Genomic DNA, 21,426 nt, shown 5'->3' on the forward strand with positions numbered 1-21,426 from the left:
ACGTGATTACACGAGTACTACTTTTCTCCCCATTGCTCACCAGAGAGGCAAGAAACGGGCGGCTATACCAGACCATCAAGAGCAAAAAAAGAAAAAAGAAAAGAGAGGGAAAGAAAGAGTTTATGTACGTTCAGCCAAACGCGGGCTCCGAACGTTTATCATGCCAACTAGAGATAATAAAATGAACATAGCACTGCACTCCACACTTTGCTTCAAACATTGAATCCGACCATGCCACAAAAATAAATACTTTGAGTACCGCAACTGCCGAAGTCGTTTAAGACATTTAAGTTCAACCAAGTGCGCATTCCAAACTAGATTGATTTTCAACGAGTTGACAAAATCCACAATGCAAGGATGATAAACTAAATCAAATTCATCAACACCAACAAAATCAATCAATTCGACTTTTAAAAGCTCTTGCACTGGTGGAGACTCGGTACGAATGGTGGCATCATCTAGAGCCGAGAGTATTGGATGGTTCAAAATTTCAATGGAAGGTATCTCTTCAAAGGAAGGAGACAAACGCTCAGGTCTAGACACATTCTTTCCATCCTGCTCATTCAGTAGAGCATACAAAAAGTCTACCTCCACATTTGTTTTCTCAACAATGAGAAATTTCTCCCCCGGATCGTCACACAGAGAGGGATCCACAGGGGGAGAACACTGGATATCAGGCTCAACATTTGGCTCACCACCCCAATCAGACTCTGAGGAGTTGTCAGAATCTAAACTAACATCTTCAGCAAAGATATGCGGCTCACTATCCTCTTCCATGGCATTTGAATTGGACTCTTGAAAATGTTTAACAAAAACCCTAGATTGCAAAGTTTGAGCCAATAGATCAAAGAAATCTAATGCTTCAACGGGTTCTTTATCAAACAATTTACCATCGCACAACACATCTATGAAAGCATGACTCTTGTGAGAAAGTCCATCATAAAAATAGTTAGCAATTTGAAAATTTTCAAAGCCATGATTCGGGACCGCAATGAGCAAGTCCTTGTATCTTCCCCAACATGCATAAAATGACTCATTCTTTCTTTCAGCAAAAGTTTGAATTTGTTTCTTGAGAGCAAACCAATTGGTAATGGTCATACGACTTTTAAAAACATTAGCGTCATGAGTGGCTATGCAAGGGGGCGTGAAAATTTGATTGGGACAAAGATAATCCCGCAAAGTCTTGTGCGGTGTTTCCCACTTTGCTACCGCCATTCTATTAGATAGATAAGACATAAAATAAACAGGCTAGAGGGGTTATGCCGCCACCTCTTTTCTCAAAACAGTTCCGTGGGGTTATGCCACCACCACGTTATATAGACAATAAAAGAAAAGACAATTGATGCTCAATCTAGCTTCGTTACACCTCAAGTCGAATTGGTGGCTCGGTTAGAGGTATCCGCTAAGTCGAGTTCAAATTACACAAAGAAAAAAAATAAACGGAATACTTACAGTGGTTTGTCGAACCTCCAAATAAGCTATATTAAGATTCCCCGGCAACGGCGCCAAAAATGCTTCGCCTTCAAACCTCGCCTTCAAATATAAGGTTGAATACCCCAAGCGTAGGGCTAGGTCGTCGGTAGCATAATATCCGGAAGTCCGGGATCGTACCCACAGAGAATTCGAATGTAGCTTAATCGGATTGTAGGTTTTATATGGTGGATTGTGGCGTTTAAGACGGCCAACTTGGTTTTGCTTTGAAACGATGAAAATTGCCAAGGCAAAAGACTAGGATAACGCTTAATAAACTAAAAGGAGGCAAGTCTAGGGATCGTCTAACCCTTGACAAAGGATGTTACCGGTTCTCAATATAACTCAGGCGAGAGTCACGACCGCGTGCTCACGCCCGGAGGATTTAACTGTAAAAGACTACATTTATCAAAAGATGTGATTAACCGGAATTAAATCAACCTATTTTTGCTAATGTATCTAACACGTAGGGGCCACGAGCCCTCAATATGTCGCTTGCCAAGACCGCTTGACTAAACTTCATACCAAGGAGTTAACACACCTCGCTTAGACCAAAAAGGCTAGGTTAATGAAATTCCGAAAACCAAGATTTTAAGCCCGAAGGTTTGAGAACCAAATAACCACCTAAGTCCTCGGGAAAGATTACCCCGAGACTTGGCCTATCAACTACTCACACATAGCTAAAGCATGAAAGAAAGCATAAAAACGAGACATGACTTTTAACCGATGAAAACGAAAACAAACTTGATATTATAAAAGATCTAGTCCGTAGGAACAACTTTAATAAACGAGAAATTAACAAACGAGAATTACTTACTTGAGTTCTTAAGGAATTACACTAGAAAAGCTTGAAAGAACATTAATGGAGGAAAAACCTAAAGCTAAAAATTAACTAGATCACAAAGGGGAGAGAGGAGACCCCTATTTATACACAATGGGTTTCTCTCTCCTCAAATATCTAAAAACATACTATAAAAGGCAAGTATTCCATAAATGGAAAGCCCAAAAAGCAACAAATATCTGGCCGGAAGCTCTCCGTATCGATACAGAATAAGCAAAGTATCGATACCACATCGTTAAGCTGAAAAGGCCAATCTCCCGTAACAATCCCGTATCGATACAGATTATGGCCGTATCGATACGGGAAGCTCTGCTTGGAAAGGTAACAAACGCGTATCGATACGGTCCAAAATCCGTATCGATACGGGGAGCTTATCTCTGGTCTTCAGGCCAGCCTCCAAAACTTGACACCCGACGACCGTTGGCTTGCCCGATGCTCCTCGCCTTCGTTATTTGGTCACTTTGGCACCAGTTCCACCGGGCGATGATTCTTGAATTAACTTGGGGGTTGACTTTGCACTCAAAATACGCCTTTTAAGGGCGTTTTGCCTGAAACACTTAACAAACTACCTTACGAGCAATATCGTTATAAAAGCTAGATAAATGCAAGTTAAAGCAACATAAAACGGGACTAGTCGCACCAAATATCTACAATATTGGGTGCGCATCAATGGTGCGATTTTGCTGGGTTGTTGGTGGCGATGCTGTGAGTGGATATGGTGTGTTGGGATTGGGCATGGCGGCAGTAGGGGCTGTCGTGATTCCTGTGGTTGGTGTGGTGGTTGTAGCAGCGGTGATGCGGTGGTTGTTTTGAGTGTTTCGGCAGGTTAGGGTTTTGATTTTGTGTTTCGTTTTTGTTTTGTCCGGACTCTTGTCTGGTTATGTCCGTATGTTGAGGCCGGTTTCTGTCCGGATGTTGGTCCGGTTTTTGTCCCGGTGGGTCTTCCCGGGTGGTTTTTGTTCTGATCTGGTTTTTCCAGATCGGGTGACTGATTTCCACAGGTTTAATGTTATCTTTGATTCGGAGCTCTGCCATTCCGAGACGGTGGTGTCTGGGTACTAGCTCCACGTTAGCCGGCCATGTTGACGGTGTGAAGAAGTGAGCGTTTGGCTCTTGCATAGGCGCTAGACATTACTTTCGTCTCTGAATCTTTTTTTGTATTGTGTCTCTGTTTCTCTGTATTTTGGTGGAAATCTGTACTTGCCGTATGTCCTATTCTCTATTCACAATTATCTGTAGATGCCGTATGACTTGATTAATGAATTTACTTCTTCCGTGGAAAAAAAAAAAAAACTAGTGCCTTGGGAAAATCCCGTAGGAGGGTGGATTCAAAGATTATGCTTGAAGAAAAGCTGATACTTCTTTATTTTCAAGCGATATTACATCATATATGAAGTACAAAGTACAAATTACGGTATATTACATCAATTATATGATATTTTACGAGATGATTAAGCCCAGTAACTCAACTCAATCCAACTACAACCCCTCAATAGGAGGAAAAATAATCCCAACGGAAGAACACCCATAGACAAGTGAAAAGACTCGAATTGCTAAACTCCTTGTGAGATGCAAGAGTCCTGATACCGAAGCCAATTAAACCGATGGTGGTTTTATAATTTTTAGTAGTTTTGATCTCTAGCACCAATATGGTACGTTCATTTTTAGTAGCCATATTTGTCATGGAATGTGAACTATACTTGTTTTTTCTATTCGGTTGTGCCCATTTCTTTTATGGACCCGAAATATTTTGAAGCGCAATTCAAGAGAATCCGAAAACACCCAAACCCATTACGATCCCCGAGTATTTCGGCCAGATTTGGTGTGCATCATTTCTAGACCAAACGGATAGGTACAGTCCATCATAGCAAAAAAATAAATGAAAATGACCGCCACGAAACCAATTTCACCCCACTAGATTCTTTATTTTAGAACCTACGAAAAAGCAAGTTCTTTATTTTAAAACGTTTTATTTTTTGAATTAAATTATCAAAAAGCAATCACTTTGAGGTTGTCTCTGTTATATAGATTATATATTATCCAGATACAAAGTCAAAACTTTTAAAGAAAATCGGCCGAACTCGAAAAACAAATATACAAACTTTGATTTCCGTCTTTAACAAAAGAAAACGGATCGTTGCATTGATTTTTATTGAAATTGTTTTGGTTTATCCGATGGGAAAAAATCAAGAAAACAAATTTGAGCAGAAAGTGAAAGTCCATCATAGCATATGCAAGGATTTAGAAAACATTTAACTTTTTTAGGCATCCTAAAAATAGCTTTAACATACATGCAGTTAAATCTCATCACCTTATTTACCTTAGATTTTGAAGGAAAATGATTTCTACACTCCTTTTTTTTTAATTATGGCACTCGATTTCTTGGTTTTTGGTAAAGTTTTTGTGTGAATTTTTCTTACTAAAAGACAATAAAATGAATGTCATAATAAAAAATGGAAGTATAGAAATCATTTCCCATTCTGAATTGGTAAAAGGTTTCTTTAACCTTCTCGAGTTACTAAAAGTTTCTTTAACATTCTCGAGTTTTTTTTTCTAGGCTTCGTTCAGTTGCCAGGAATGTTATACAGGAAAGTTATTCTCAGGAAAAGTCAAGTAAAGTGAAGTAAAGGAAAAAGAAATCTATTTTCCCGTGAGTGTTCATTTGACAAATTTTTTTTGCAGGAAAACTAAAGTTTAGTGGTTCATTTGTCAAAAAAAGACACTTATGATAAACTTCTTTATTTCCCATGGCTAAAAGTAACTTTGAGAACTAACACATACCGAAAAATGTATTTTATCTAATGCAAAGCCTTAACATGAAGCTTAAAAAATAAGTAGATGATAACTAAATAAACAAATGTTAAATAACTATGCTTGATTAGTTGCCGACACAAAAACTCATTGATAAACTGATGATTAGTAAGTACAAAACAAAACTGAAGACTAATGACAAGATAAATAAATACTTCCAAAAAAAAATCAATTAGTAATTTTTTTCTACAACAATTATCTTAGAAAGCATCACAGTAGTCGAAATTGTTATTGCTCACGTAAATTTCAAAGTGTCTTTCTAAGAATCTAATTCGTATATTTTTTGGAATTGGCGTCATTCGTTTTTTTTCTTGCCCTCAAATTATTTTGGCCCCACAATGCAGAAACTTTCCCGCAAAATCTTATGCTTTTGGCCGGATCACTTTTGCAAGAAAGTAAATCTTGCAGGAAAACTTAAGAATATTTTTCCCACTACTTTCCTGGCAACTAAACACTACAAAAGTTATGAGAAAGTTGATTTTTTCATAATTTCCTACACTTTCCTGACAACTGAACGGAGCCTTAAGTTCCAAACCAACCCTGGCCTTAATCTCAACCCATCTTAGTGGGAGTAAATATCTCGTGATCTCAACCCATCCAATAACAACCAAATGTATTAGTGAAGTATCATTATCTCGTGAACCACAATATATCTCACTAAACCGGTACAAAACAAGATCGTCAGTCCAACTCACCCAGTTCGAATCTGACTTGCAATTTCTCAAATTCAACCAATCCCAATATCAATCCTCTCTATTTTCCATCACGTAATATCTCTCTCTCTCTCTCCCTGTCCAATCACAAATTAATTCTACACAAATTTTTTGCAAGGCCCGCCTCGGGTCCCTCAAATATAATCCGAACTTTAATTTTTTAGAAATCTTTTTATGCATTCCTATTAAAAATCAGAAATGATATTGGTACCGACCTCCTCGGTACTGAAATCGTAGGGACGGCTGCGCCGGGCCGTCTCCGGCCACTGGACGGCCGATGTCATATATACACTAAAAAAGGGTGCTCGGATCAAGCATCTTACACACCTCGGATGCCATTGATTCCCGCGTAAGCCCCCTCGTTTTTTTTTTATAGAATTTTTGGACGGCTCGGATCGGCCGTCCGGTGGCCGGAGACGGCCCGCTGGCGGCCGTCGGTACGAAATCTCTCCCCCCCTTTCGGTACATATAGCACTACTCATTAAAAATCATTTCAATCAACTACCGGTAAGGGCTTTTTCAAAATTCACAAGGCAAACCAGTCAGTTTTCTCTATGAATTTTAAAAAAGTCATTATCGGTACCCGAATGAAACGATTTTTTTAACAAAATCCATTAAAAATATTTTAAAAATATTGAACGGTTTGGATCATCTTTACGGAATCTGAGACAAGCCCAATAAAAATTTGATGTAGAATATGTGCTTAAGTTGTTTGTGTAAGTAGACTTTTTAAATCCATTATAATAGGACTGGGCTCAGCCCGATGGGGAAGGGTTACAGAAAAGAAATCATCTCTCCCTCGCGTGTTCAGAGAGAAAAGTTTAATCTAGAATACCAAAACGAACAAATAAAGCATTACTATTTACTAATGATTTTTGTTTTGTTTCAGGCCACCACTCCTCTGGCCACTGCTCGCGCTCCACGCGCTGCTCGTGCTCCACGTGCACCACGTGCTCGTGCTCCACGCGCTGCTTGTGCTCCACGCGCTGCTTGTGCTCCACGCGCTCCATGTGCTCCCGCTCTGCCAGTTGCTACTACCGCTCCGCCAGTTGCTGCTCCAACTCTGGCTAACCACGGTTAGCTATGGGTAAGAATGCAAGCTTTAATATCTGTTTTAGGGCACAAGTTAAATTAGTGTTAATACGATGTTGGGGCAAATCCAAATTTAGGGCAACTCATACTATAGGCAAACCAAACATAAGTATATTTAGGTTTGATAATCAGTAAGGTTTCTTGGTAATGATGAATTTAATTTTTGTGTCTATGCTAAAAATGAACTTAATTTTTATGGCATATATATAAATGTTGCAAAGTGTATACCGGATGGGGGTCGAAACGACCCTGCTGTAGAGAGCTTTGAAAGAGTGAGCTTTATCATTGTACGTGCATCATATGAACCAACCCAATTTCTTTTAGGCAATTTTACAAACACATGGAGAAACATAAACAAACTTGAAGGTCATGATTAAATATTGGGAAAAGAAAACCGCCCAACCTAGCGCAGGATGGGGTGTATCATTCCCAAGAAGACGACGGTTCCGCATGCCTTGCCAACCCCACATGCTTTTTGTAAACACTTATTTATGGATAGTTTGGTTGATTATTTGACTAACTATTTCTATTAGAAAGATGTTGAGGTTACTCTAACAGAAAATCATATATCATGAGAAGAATGGGAGAATACGTCCAGATGGAAAGATGAACACATCATCACATGACCACAAATAAAAAAGAATGCACAGGGCATGTAACTCTACATGTCAATAGTCGATATGAGTGGGAAATCAAGAACATAAATGAAAGTAAAAAATTGCAATACCTACATGTATATTTTTCTTTTAGATTATTGATCCACCTTTACTTTACATATACAGACTTTGTGCCAATTTATAAGGTGAATTCTCTTGGAATTATCAGTGCCTTCCGCCTGTTGGTTCTGAAATCGGCATTGCAAGGGAAGCATTTCCAAATCGCACACTCTGCCTTTCTTGGATCTCTGATTGGAGAGCTTAGTGATGGGTTAGGGCTTTTGCTTTGGTAGTGGAGAGTACTGTGTTAAAAATCAAGATAATGATCTCTAATGATTTATAGGAGATTGATCAAAAAAAAAAAAAAAAAAGATTTTAGATATGCTACAGCTACCGGCCAAAGAGACCAACCGTACATACCGATAGCACACAGGGCCTACTCTAGGCCCCGAACAGATGATCAGAGCCAACTAGTACAACACAACAACCCAAGAGAAGAAAATTGAGTATGTACGCAGTGAAAACTAGTGAAAACTCTTCCATCGGCATGACAATATATAGTCTTCCATCTCTTCGGTATATGACTAGATGTATTATTTGATCTAAGGGCTAACATTCAGTCTTCCAAAACATTCCCAAACTATCTCAAGGATGTTTCCCTACTACTACTATATTGTTGAATCATCCACTCTGTTCAACGTTTTTAGTGGAGCTCTCTATGCTTTCTAGGATGCTCTACCAATCTTTCAAGTCAATTTTCAAAAGGATTTTGATTTTGGCACTTCAAAATTTATTGTTGGCACTCCAAAAGTAGAGTGCCAAAATCAATTCCTATTAGGAATCGAATTTGGCACTCCACTTGTTAAAGAGCCGGCAGTAATTTTTGAAACGCGAAAATCAATATCCTTTTGAAAATTTTCTACCTTATGAATATGTGTAGAACCTATGAAAAAGCAAGTTCTTTATTTTAAACAGTTTATTTTATGATATGAATTAAATTATGAAAAAGCAAGTTCTTCAATAACCTGCGAAAAAGCAAATACTTTTGTGGTCGTCTCTGTTATATAGATTAAATTATTTGGATACATAGTCCAAACTTTTAAAGAAATCACTAATGGCTGAAAGCGAAAAAAATTATACAAACTTTGATTTTCGTCTTTAATAAAGAAAATGAAACTTTTCATTGATTTCAATAAAATTGTTTTGGTTTATCCGATGGAGAAAAACCAAGAAAACAAATTTGACTAGAAAGTGAAAAGTCCATTATAGTGTAGGCAAAGATTTAAAAGACATTAAGGCTCCATTTATTTGGGTGTAAAATATTTTCAGGGATGATAATGGGACGCGTCGAAGTCGGATTTAGGGTGACCTCACACTATATTTTTCTGTCTCCAGACTAATGCCAAAATATCACTTGTTTCCCCACTAGAAATATCAAAAATACCATTTAGTCCATTTATATAAGGAAAATGAGTTGTTTTAAATAGTGAACAATTTTGGACCATATACCATTACTAGTGTTTATCCGTGCCTACGGCACTACGCATTCCGATTGGAAATAATGTGACTCAAACACTAAATCGATTCATTTGTGTGTAGTATGTGATCTTTTTTTTAGTGGCACAAAAAAAAATTACTCATGCTTACGGCACTTCTCAACTAAACTTTTAAGCTAGTTACAAAGAACTATCAATTTGTGAATAGGGTTTTGGAATTGGAAGATCGGTGGCATTTGTGCAATTAATACAAAGAATGTAAGCACTTACATTACATTTGCAAAGTTTCTTGTCAAACCTAAGATCAACCGAATCTTAGCCATTTTTTCAATTTGTGTTTGTGTGCTCCCTACATCATTGTGTTTGATTAGGTTGATATATAGTCCTCAATTTGCTCATGTATTTGAAGGGGCATTGCCGGAGCGGGAAAAATCGCAAAGATGCCAGAGTCGAAGAATAATCGATTCCCATTCAATGTTTGTCCAATCAAAAAACACCCGTTCTAGTCGGTGCAGGAAGGTTGGAGACATTGACAGGGCAGAAGAAATTGCCTCCTTAAAGCCATTGATCTGAAGGTCGTTGTGAGGGGAACTCGAAACTCTAATTTTTTAAGTCACATCTCAAAATTACTACTACATCACTTACACGATCTTGCGCCATGTTTGGAAGTTACGGAAAAAAAAACTGAAAAGAAGAGAATGAAAAAAGAAAGTGTGAGAAAAATTTACTGTGCTTAAGAGGATCTCCAACCATAGAGTTCAAAAATAGAGATGTCAAATTATATTGAAAGTTTATGTGGCAATTTGACATCAAGCGCTCTCTCTCCAACCCTTATGTCAAATTAATTTAAAGGCTTGTGGTTAATTTTTTGAAAATTGGCAGTCTAGAAGGTTAATGTCAAAGTTGACAACTTGGGACTTCCCTTCAAAGCCACGTCACCTCTCTTCAAAACCATGTCACTTTTGGCATGATAGAAGGCATCATGGTTGGATGGTGACTTAATGCCAAAACTAACCGTTTGATTGTCCACCTCAGCTTTGACATCTCCCGTTGGATATGTTCTAAGCTTTAGTTTAGTTTTTTCCGACTTTTTTCTCCCATTTTCCCTCTCAATCAAAACAAAGAAAAATTAGTTAGTATTTTGATACTATTTTCCTATCCTTCCTTTCTTTTTGTTAGATTCCAAACAAACCCTTAACCTCAACCCACCCACCCATCGGATAGTGTTACTGGGAGTACACCCACCCGGTTCGAAACTGACTTGCAATTTCTCAATTTTGCAAGATCTAATCCTAACTTCACAATTTTGACTCAGTGGTTTTACTCTCCATCTCCAAGTGAGAACAAAGGATGGGGATAATGTTTACAAAGTTGTTCTCCTCACTATTTGGTAACAAAGAAGCTCGAATCCTCGTCCTCGGTCTCGACAATGCCGGAAAAACAACAATCCTGTGTAAGCAATCTTTGACTTTTTCTGATCTTTGCATTGATTTCGATCTGGGTTTTCCCAAAAGTTCGATAGTTTAATTTACTCAATTGATTTGGTGCAGATCGACTTCAGATGGGAGAAGTTGTCTCCACCATTCCAAGTTCGTTTCTTTCTCTTTTGTTTAATCTTTGTAATTAATATTTTGCCTCAATTACTGGTATAGTGTACATTTAGAAGGCACTAATTAGCCTTCAATCTAGTCGACTAAGATATGAGCCTGTCTTCATTAATTGAGTATTTGGTGAAACTCTATTTGATAAAGCCACATAGGTTTGAGTCAAGGAATGGAGTGAGTTTTACGGGGGGGTTTGACTCAATTCTGATATTGCTAACTATATGGTCAATTTTTCAATCAAATTTTCTAGAATTATAATGAGAAGCTTCATTAGGGTATGAAGCACTAGAATGGGAAAACAAGAGGTGAGTAGAAATTTGGGTAGAAGCTATTATAGTGCCGGAGTTGAAAATTTGAAAACCACAAACAAGCCTTTGAATTTTTGAACAAGGGCTGGAGCTGCCCTGATTGTGAATATATGACATTGTAGCTGAAAGTACAGTTGCGTGGACGCCTTTTAATTCTTGGTTCTCAAATTAGCCATAGGCCCATAACTATGAGCAAGTCCTCAGCAGTGAAGGTTTTATTCTGCATTAGAACAGTTGTATTTACTTATTTTAGGACTTGCGAATTGATTCGTATGTTTTATTTGATGCAGCAATTGGATTTAATGTGGAGACAGTGCAACATAACAACATAAAGTTTCAAGTTTGGGATCTGGGTATGGAAACTAGACTTAAAGACTCCGCTAAGCTGATGTTTATTCTGTCTGTATTAGTCCTCAAAGTAGGGTACAGTAAATTGTTCATCTAATGTCAGTTTGGTTTCGAAAAGCTATTGCCGGTTTGTGTTGGTACCTTTTTCTAATAGTCGTTTCTTTTTTCATGACACAGGTGGGCAGACGAGTATTAGGTATCTCTGTTTTACTTCTTGTTACTTGTTGTTTCTCTTTTGTCTGGGATATACATGAACTCCATATGGATGAGTACATAGCTTTGTCTTATGTGTACCAGCTTTATGTCGTGCTTCATTTGTTTTCTGTAGAATGATTGTGCATCGGTAGGATTATGAAACGAATTGGCACTAGTCAGTTTCTCAGACTTCTATCTTCAGAATGCTTGGACAATGGTCATTGATCTAGTTAACTCGTTCAATTAGTCAGTTTCTTCCAAATCTATGTTTGGTTTAGTTGGTAGCTTATTGTCTATTTGCTGGCTTTTTCAGTTCAATTTCTTTTAAGTTATTACTTGGTCCTCGCCAAGCCATCCTCGACGTGTTTCACCATGATTGTTCTACTGTGTGTGTGTGTTTTGAGAAGATGAGAAGGCACCAACATTTTGCTTGTTGGATCACCTTCTGTAGGCCTTATTTCCTCTCCATACATCATTAAAAGGAATCCCATGTGCTGGTTTACTAATTCTTTCATAATTTCTCGAACGTTCAAACGTGTGCATAATAAAGTGGTGCAATCCTAAGAATCTTATTGGTGAGTGGTTGTTTGATTCAGATGCCACTTTGCAATACTTGAGTTCACCAGTTTCTACTTTCTGAAATTGTAGGAAGTAAGCTGTGCCTGTAACAGTTTTGATACCTGTTCAGTGTCTGTATCATATTTAGAGTTGTCATTCAACTCTCTTAGTGAGAGTGAATATCAAATTATAGAAGTGTTTAGGAAGGGTGAAGGTGATGTCAAAGGGAAAATTTTAGAGACTGAAGGGAGTAATGACATTCTAGCAATTAAAGAATCGAGGGAACAAAATCAGTTCTATAGTAAGAAAGCTTTCCATTGTCAAATCTTTTCTGCTACTGGTAAAGTTTGTGGGATTTAATGGGGATTTGATGTCGGAAGCATAAAAGGTTTTTTTTTGGATGATAGCACGTTATCAAAAACACATTAGTGAGGTGGTGTGTTACTTTGTTTCCTATCGTGCAAAAGTTTTTAAGTTGAATATGTTCCTTGTCCTTTAAAATACAGAGCTATGGCAATCTCCTGATATGCACAGTGTGTTACTTTGTGAATGCGTGTGGCTGTTCTTATCTTATTTGTGTAATGGTTGTTTTTGGGTAAATGGCTCAAGGTTTTTCTGGGTTTTTTGATTGCTGCAGGCCGTATTGGAGATGCTACTTTCCAAATACTCAGGCCATAGTATATGTTGTTGATTCAAGTGACACTGACAGGCTGGTAATTGCGAAAGATGAATTTCATGCTATCCTGGAGGTAACGTATACCTGTTTCCTTGTTATTTTTCTTTTACCAACTTTAGTCCTATAAGAAAATCCTTCAAAAATCGTGGATCATGGTAGTTTTTTGACGCTTATTTCCTCCGAGTCACATTAAGCATTAGTATCACAATTTGTTTTCGGATTAAAAGAATCCATTTTTATATCACAATTTCTTTGATCTGGCCATTAGAGTATGAAATGTAGTCATGCATTTAAAGGTAGAAGCAGTATGAAATAAAGAGGCCGTGCTAAGTTTTTCCTTTGAGTTCATTTTATGAGTTGTAAACAACAGACCAAGATTAGAGGGTGTGCCCGCATTTTGATACTTGCAATGATTAAACTTCCTGTCATGGAGTATCTGAATATTGTATTTGGTTAGTTATCCCGGATACAGTGGGCCTTTCTTCTTCTTGTTTGCCGCCTCCTACTCTGTTATTTGCTTTTGCATATTATCTTTCTCCATCCAAGCTGGAAATATTAGCCCCTTTTTTGGCCACCATTTGGCCTTTCTGTTGGCATTTCTAGTGCTCCTCTTTTCCATGTTGTAACATCAGTAGTCTTTAGTTAACAAAAAATTGCATCGTTCTGTTTTTGGTCAGGAAGAAGAGTTGAAAGGTGCAGTTGTTCTCGTTTTCGCAAACAAGCAGGTTAGCTTATTCTCCTTTTCTTTTTTTCGTTTTACCTTCCTTTTTAGCTTTTCCTCAAGTCCATGAGAACATCGATGTGAAAGTTGGCCAGGAAGCTTCGGGCTTATTAATTTGTTGACATCATGATGTTTTAGCTGAAGCCACTCTACACCAGAAACAATCTTCATGAAATGATTTGTGGATTTCTAATTTCCTTCTTGATACTGTCTCTTTCGGTCCCGCAGGATCTTCCTGGTGCAGTTGATGATGCTGCAGTGACTGAGGCCTTAGAGTTGCACAAGATAAAAAACCGTCAATGGGCTATTTTTAAAGCTTCAGCAATAAAAGGAGAAGGCCTGTTTGAGGGCTTGGACTGGTAAACTTTTGACCATTTCGTTATTTAGGTTCTTATATTCCTATGATTGGGTATTTCTGGACCAAATCCCAATTCCTTCTCTGACGATAAGAAAAACATTGATTCTAATGCTTCCCAAACAACTCGGCTATTTACCCATGATTAAACTGGAAAGAAAAAACCGCAGAACAAGAAAGACCCATAAGGAAAACTATTCGGAAAACTAATTTCCGGTGAAGGTTCAACATTGATGTTGGTTGGTCCATATCCGAAGGGAATACACACCATACACCTATGTCTGGTTTATTTTCTTTGGTTTAATTCTTTTTCTTTTTTTACCGGCTCTATGGTTTAGTTTTGGGTATGTAAAACAACATTTGGCAATTGCTTCAGCATCCTTGCATACTGCTTGCACAACGCATCTATACTCGTGAGGCTTTTGTTACCAATTTTTATGCAATAATTGCATCCGAAGTAGATTTTGCTTTTCCACTAACCAGGACGGACATACACAAATGCATAATGGTCTAATGAATGGATTTGTAATTTTGATTTTAACCCAAGTGTAAGAGAATTCGCTATGTGGCTTGTGAAACTAGTGTTGGAGATTGATTAGGTATTCAGTAGAGATCGAAGTCCTTTGTCTGGATTCGTGATTCTTGACAGCGGCATTACCTAGCATAAAAATTAAAAACTCCCCAACAAAATCTCGAAATGCCTATGTATTTTATCAAAGTCCAAACTTGGGTTAGTATAAAAGCCCCCCCGACAAAATCTCGAAATCCCTATGTATTCGATCAAAGTCTAAACTTGGGTTATTCTTGGTGAGTAAATAATAATTTCAAATCCCTTAATTTGGAATGTACATGTATCCAAATACACTCTTCTTAATCTCCTCATCTCTCTGCAGTGATGACTGTTGCTTTAAGGATTCCTAATGGAAACAATGACCTAATTTTTGTACAGGTTGAGTAATACACTCAAATCAGGGGGTTAGTTGCTGCTTACAATTCCAGAGCTAACAACAGGGGGTGTGTCCCTCTATTTACTTGGTGTGATCTGTGATAGTGATTTTTGTACTTGAGCTGCAGCTACTTCTTTTTGGATTATCCTCACTAACTCCTGAATGAAAAACTAATATAGGTGTTAAAATATCGGAAGCGGGGACTGTGCTGTGCAGCGTGTGCTATGCACTATCTGGATTCTGGACCATCCGTCTCGGTAATCAATGGTCGGATTAAAATGAAACTTTTCCGGGCTAACTCATCCCCGAAAAGTTTTTTAAAATTTGGACCATCCATAACACTTTTGAACAGTTGAGATCGCACAGCATTGTGCTATGCACCTAGTGCACAGCACGCCCCCCGTTCGTAAAATGTCATGGACTCATGGGACTTATTATTTAGCAGGTTATGGTGTTTTCCAAGTTATCTTTAAATACTGACAACTGCCATTTATTTCGTCATATTTATTGCAAAAGCCTTTCTTTTTCTTTTTCTTTTTTTGTATAAACTCCGGAAAATGCTCTTGGTAATCTTGTTGGCCCAACGGTGATGTAGCATTGCTTTGTGGTGTGAGGTACTCGGGTTTTAAGAAACTTCTCAGACTCGGGTGTTCTCCGGTACACATTGCCAGGATATCTGAATTTTTTTCCCATTTCATTTTATGGTGTTTCAAAGATGGCTTGAGAGACTACAATGTTACTATCCAGAGTCGCTAAACAAATGTAGTCAAATTTGGATCGGATTGATCTTTGATAAAGTTTATAGAACCACTAAACCGGATAGGGGATGCTGCCGAGCGGCATACCTACAAAGCAATGCCAAGCGGAATGGGTGCAGAACGGCGAATTCGGCTGTTCATCTTGGCCATCAACGGCTCGGTTCTTAACCGAGCAATAATCGGTTTAGATTTGTATTTGCTCATATTTTAATCCGAGCTATCCGTGTCAAGATGAGCGGTCAGCTGTTTGGCACCGCTTTCCAGGGAGATGCACGGCCAAAGATGTAGGAGACGAAAGGTTGTGATGAAGTGAATAAAGTGCCGTTATTCACGAATTTTTCAATCAATCGATGGGTGATCAGTAGGCGAAGAGGCCACCTTTGATATATCGATAGGTAAATAGGCGGTCGAGTGAAGTAATCAGATTGTTAATGGGCGCATCTCGACTAATTTTGGGAATCTAATCCCACCGTTCACATATCCCTCAATTAAAGTTAGAACAAAGTTTCATATGAATTGGCCTCAAAATAATTAATAGCGCCTAAGAGGTTTCAAACTTGAGACTTTAAGAGTAAGCAAACTACTAAGTCTCAAGTCTTGATCACCAGGTCAATCCTTTGGGTTCAGTTGTGCCCTCTTTCACACAAAGTATATTCTCACTAATTTTTTTGGTAAGTATATTCTTCCTAATTTTTGGTCCAGTATTCTTTTCGATATTTTTTTATTGTGAACTTTAGTCACTCTATCTTCAAAAAAAAAAAAAAAATTTAGTCGCTCTCAATTGGGTGTAGACTTAAGAAGTCAGACATTTTTTTTTATTCTTTTCCATGCATTAATTAGGGCTTGCACCATAATGGAAACCTTGAAAGTTTGAGAATATATACAATTGGAAACAAAAATTCGATTTCCAAATTTATGAAAGTAAAATATATCTTAGCAGCAAAGTAATTTCCCCTTAGAAGTGTTTGCAAAGGGAAATTATATGAACAGAACAACATACACGACATATCAGTATCTTATTTTGGTAATAAAAAGGTAACAACCCATCTAACGGCCAGTGAGACCCTGCCGCATAGACATATCGTGCATGTTGTGCTCCTAGCACTCCTCGTGTGCAAAACCAAAAAAAAAAAAAGAAAGAAAGAAAGAAGAAAGATATCTTAATTAGGGGCAAAGTAATTTGGAAGATGATACACCCACCGCACCTCACCCACTGCACCGCCCATCGCACGCTCGTTGGGCCCACTCCGGCCACCGGACGGCCGATTCAAATCGTCCAAAAATTCTTTAAAAAAAAATCGAGCGGGTCTAAACGAGAATCAACGGCATCCGACGTGTGTAAGTGCTCGATCCGAACTTCCAAAAATCAGATGATCCGAGCCATTAAAATATGGAAGTTCAGATCGAGCACTTACACGCATCGGATGCCGTTGATTCTCGCGTTAGTCCGCTTGGTTTTTTTTTATAGAATTTTTGGACGGTTCGGATCGGCCGTCCAGTGGCTGAAGTGAGCCCGACGAGCGTGCGGTGGGCGAAGCGGTGGGTGTATCATTTCCGAAGTAATTTCCCCTTAATTAGAAGTGTATGCAAAAACATACGTACTTGTACACTTCCCTATATATATTCTTCCAAGTTTTCTATCGCATTCCTTAAAACCCTAAAAACAAAGCCCCAGCCTACATTCTCCAAAAACCTCTCTCTCTCTCTCTCTCTCTCTCTCTCTCTCTCATATCCATGGGTGGTGGACCAATTTCTCCCACAAGTCCTCAAGCCATGCCGTCCAAAGAAACTTCTCCTCACTCTTCCGACCCAAAAACTAAACCCACAGCCAATATCGACCAAGTTACTTGCCTACAAACATACTTCCTACTATTCACTTTCGCCATTGCACCCATCATATTGCTAGTAGTCCGAATCCTTCCTTTTGATGTTTCCACTGACCCGAAATTCGAAATCCACTCCATCTCAGTAGCGTATCCATTCGACGACGGAAGTTGGGCTACAAATTACCTCGACATACGTCTCACATCCGTTAACCCTTACAAACATACAGAAATCGTATACGAAAACCTCGTTGTTTCGGTTTTTCACGAGAAAGAACTTTTCTTGGTGGGTATTTTGCCGCCTTTCAAACAAGAAGCCGGAGAGAGAAAACTGGTGGAGGAAACTGTCGGCGTCTCGACGGGATCCATGGATGATGCAGCGGTACTTCTGGGTGGTGGGAATTATAGAGTCAAGATTAACGGAAGGATCAAGTATGCCCCGGGGACGGTTTCGGAAAGAAGCGCAAGCATGACGGTCCGGTGTGACAATGTGAGGGTTGAATTTCCGCCGCCAGAGGATGCGAGGGTTGAATATCCACGGCCATATTCGGAGGTTGAGACCGCCGTGACAGAGGAATTACCAGGTGAGGAGGAGCATGGGTGGGTTGAGCAGGTGGTGTGGGGTTTGTGTCTATTAGGGTTTTGGCTAACTCCTTATTTGTGTTTTTGGTTCATCACAAGGTTGGTCTGGCCTTTGATATGTTGTTTTGGGCGACTATTATTTTAGGCTCCAGTGTGGATCTTTTAATGGGTTTATGTGATTTTTTTATATTTATGTTGACACGTTGTTTAGTTGCGATTTCGAATACCTAGGCTAGGCCAATTTGAACCTTGTTATGCTTCTTTTTCCCTCCTACATTTGACCATTCCTACGGCGTAGGCAATTTAGTGAGCCGAAGTCCAAACCCAGACTGTAGAGAAGATTATAGCGAAAAAGGATTACCGAGGCCATCAAAACTGCCTATCATGAAAAGGTTGAAGGCATTTGCGCTGTTGGAGAGATATGATGCGTTATCACTTCTTTTTATTTTTGAGTAGTTGAATGGTTCTACAGTTCTACTTACTACTATAGATTGAATTGTAATTTGAGTAAGTTTATCTGAATGAACAAAGTTTTTGATCTTATCGGCAAAAGAAAAATCTAAGCTTTGAGAGCCTGGAAGGGTGCACAATACTACTCTATTACTGCTGCTACTGGCATGTTCTCTACATCTCGGAGATTTTTTAAAAGAAAAAGAACAAAAAAAAAATACGATTACAATAGACTGAAATACACAAGATAATGCCCGAGTCACAACCAAACCACCCGCGAGCAACCCATTGCCGCCATCATTGTTCACGATCAGCCGCTACTCCTGCCCTTTGCCACGCGGTGTCCCATCTGAACACCAAATGCTGCTTCCTTAAACGATGCCAAACAGCCACTAAGCAAACCCTAATTAATCAGCCTGTAGATAGTCCACAAATCAGCCTTCCAGCAACATCCAAATCAACCCCCTAAATTAGCCCCAAACATCCCCAAAAAACACTCAAAATAAGCCCCAGAAATGACCCAAAGAGCCCCTCTACATAGCCATCAGACCTCAAATCAGCCTTGGAAAACTTCTCATTGGGCTTGAATTTAATGAATTAAAATGCCTTTTGTACATGGTGTTTTAAAGAAGGCTTGAGAGACTATTACATAGGGTAGAGACTATTACATAGGGTAGAACCGTTTTAGAGTAGTGAAAATTTTAAGTTGATGCATATTACAGGGCATTGAGGATAATGATGTAGTAATAATTTGTTAGAGAAAAAAAAAATGCAACTATAAAATGGGGTTCTTAATTAGTTAGGGGTACAAAATCAATTACTGTGTAAGAAAATATTTCCTTTCTTTTTCTTGATTGGATTCGAATTGGTAGTTTTCCTTTTTGAACTCATCCCTTTAACTAAGTCGAGATAAGTTACTCGTATCTCTCAAACATTTCCCCCCAGTCTAATTGCTCAGTACTCTCGGAGCATAGCGGTGGTACTCTGGGACATTTCAACACCCCACATTCTCATTAGATTCACAACTAATTAATGTAATGTACACCATGTCGTGTTGAAATAATTCGAAGCACCATGTAGTTATACTCCAAGACTACTATTGAATACAATTAGCCAATTACTTATTCACTACTGGAAACACCCCTTTAGTTTGTTTGCATCCTTCAAAACTCTTCTAGAAAATTGGGTACTGTGCAAGAAATAGAAGCAATTTCACTCCCATATCCTCACAAACTTCTTTCCCATTTCCATCTCCGTTGTCCTTCCCATTGTCATGATTCCCCTTTTAGGAAAGTGATTGCTCTATCCTTGATTGTTGATTGAGCCGTTCATTGCTCTTTCATATTCTATTTCATTTCATTGATACTTTTCATGTGTCTTTAACATTTTTCTTCGAATTTGGCTGAGGTGCGGTTTAAGTGATTATAACCATCGGATGGTATTTTTAACAGTAAAGATACCGGTACAGAAAAATTGGGACCGAAATCCTACCGACGGCCGCCGGTGGGCCTTCTCCGGCCACCGGACGGCCGATCCGAGCCGTTCAAAAATTCTAAAAAAAAAAACCGAGGGGCCCTACGCGGGAATCAATGTCATCCGAGGTGTGTAGGGTGCTTGATCGGAGCACCCCTTTTCGTGTATATACACATATATACACGAAAAGGGGTGCTCCGATCAAGCACCCTACACACCTCGGATGACATTGATTCCCGCGTAGGGCCCCTCGGTTTTTTTTTTTAGAATTTTTGAACGGCTCGGATCGGCCGTCCGGTGGCCGGAGACGGCCCACCGGCGGCCGTCGGTAGGATTTCGGTCCCAATTTTTCTGTACCTATAGCAGTACTCTATTTTTAATGGTCCAGATTTATTTTTATATATTTACCGGTCGGAATATACTTTTATCGATAAAAATTTCACCAAATTAATCTGAACTATTAATTATTAAAATGAACAATTTAAATTCAACCGCATACGCTTCTGAAGCCAGATCCTTTTCCTTTTCATATCCATATCAATTGATAATGGTGAAAGTACACGGAGATCTCCTCACATTTAAAACCTCCCATATAGACCCCTTCAACTATATAAAATGAAAAGTTGACTAACTCTGTTAACGAAATGAAAAAAAATAACGATTCTAACCCTAAAAAATCGTCCACACTAACTCCTTATCTATAAAAGTTGTCCATACTAATCCCTTCATCTTAACGGTATTTTTGATAGAAAGGTATTGATTGGTTAACGATTATAATTGAAAGGGTCTGTATGAACGATTTTAAGTATTAAAAAATCTCTATAGAAAAATGACATAGTTAAGAGGATCTCTGTATACTTTTACCATTGATACAGCACTATTGACCCACCAATGCTGACAAGTGACAATGGCTTCTTAGGTTTGCGTGGAACACGACTGAAGGGCATTGTCGTCCATTAAAACCAAAGCTGACGCGCAGCATGATGTATACTGTAGAGTAGTCAAGTCTTTCCAAACTGGTAGTGGTGAGGCGAATCATCGTCTTTTTAGTGATTTCCACATTTTTCTTCTAGATATCCACACTTTTTTTTTATTATAGAGATATATGTATTTTTTTACTAAAAAAATTGGAAATATTTAAAAGAAAAATAATTTCTGCACTCTATTTTTTGATTATAACATTCCATTTCTTGTCGTTTATTAAAATAGTTTGACAATAAGCTTTTATACCTGACGGTGACAGATCACAGATCAACCAGTAAATTTTTTTTAATAAAATCAACTTGAGGGCAATTTAAAAAGGGTAGTGATTTTACCACATCATCTTTTGATAATGCCACATCCTGCAAGTATATTTTTTTTTTCAAAATATTGTGTGGTAAAAATCATTTCCCTTTAAAAATACTCGAGAAAAAAAGCGGTTTTCTTATCCTGTTTTTGTATTTCTTTTTTCTGTGGACGGATGCAAAAAGGCTGCATGGTTTGTTTGATTAGGATGCATGGTTTGGCTTTATAGTCTATGGGCTATGGATTTTCAAACTCCTAGAAA

The 21,426-nt window shown here is 38.5% G+C and overlaps 1 protein-coding gene across 1 annotated transcript; it reads left to right on the forward strand.

Moving 5' to 3' along the window:
* Positions 1-5,798: 5,798 nt before the first annotated feature.
* On the forward strand, positions 5,799-15,324 carry LOC131304344 (ADP-ribosylation factor 1-like). The gene is made up of 9 exons (XM_058331563.1): positions 5,799-5,889; positions 10,395-10,532; positions 10,630-10,668; positions 11,282-11,344; positions 11,517-11,535; positions 12,730-12,841; positions 13,446-13,493; positions 13,718-13,848; positions 14,794-15,324. Exons 2-9 carry the CDS (start codon positions 10,430-10,432, stop codon positions 14,822-14,824), a joined length of 546 nt encoding a protein of 181 aa, XP_058187546.1. The 5' UTR covers positions 5,799-5,889; positions 10,395-10,429; the 3' UTR covers positions 14,825-15,324.
* The last annotated feature ends 6,102 nt before the right edge of the window (positions 15,325-21,426 follow it).

This window comes from Rhododendron vialii, chromosome 1a (genome assembly GCF_030253575.1).
Source record: "Rhododendron vialii isolate Sample 1 chromosome 1a, ASM3025357v1".
In the NCBI taxonomy this organism is placed as follows: Eukaryota; Viridiplantae; Streptophyta; class Magnoliopsida; order Ericales; family Ericaceae; genus Rhododendron; species Rhododendron vialii.

What these genes read in the sequence shown, in the direction of transcription:
- LOC131304344 (XM_058331563.1), top strand. Translation starts at nt 10,430, where the DNA reads ATGGGGATAATGTTTACAAAGTTGTTCTCCTCACTATTTGGTAACAAA. An exon ending in CGGAAAAACAACAATCCTGT is followed by an intron (nt 10,533 to 10,629) that starts GTAAGCAATCTT and finishes GATTTGGTGCAG; the next exon opens with ATCGACTTCAGATGGGAGAA. An exon ending in AATTTCATGCTATCCTGGAG is followed by an intron (nt 12,842 to 13,445) that starts GTAACGTATACC and finishes GTTTTTGGTCAG; the next exon opens with GAAGAAGAGTTGAAAGGTGC.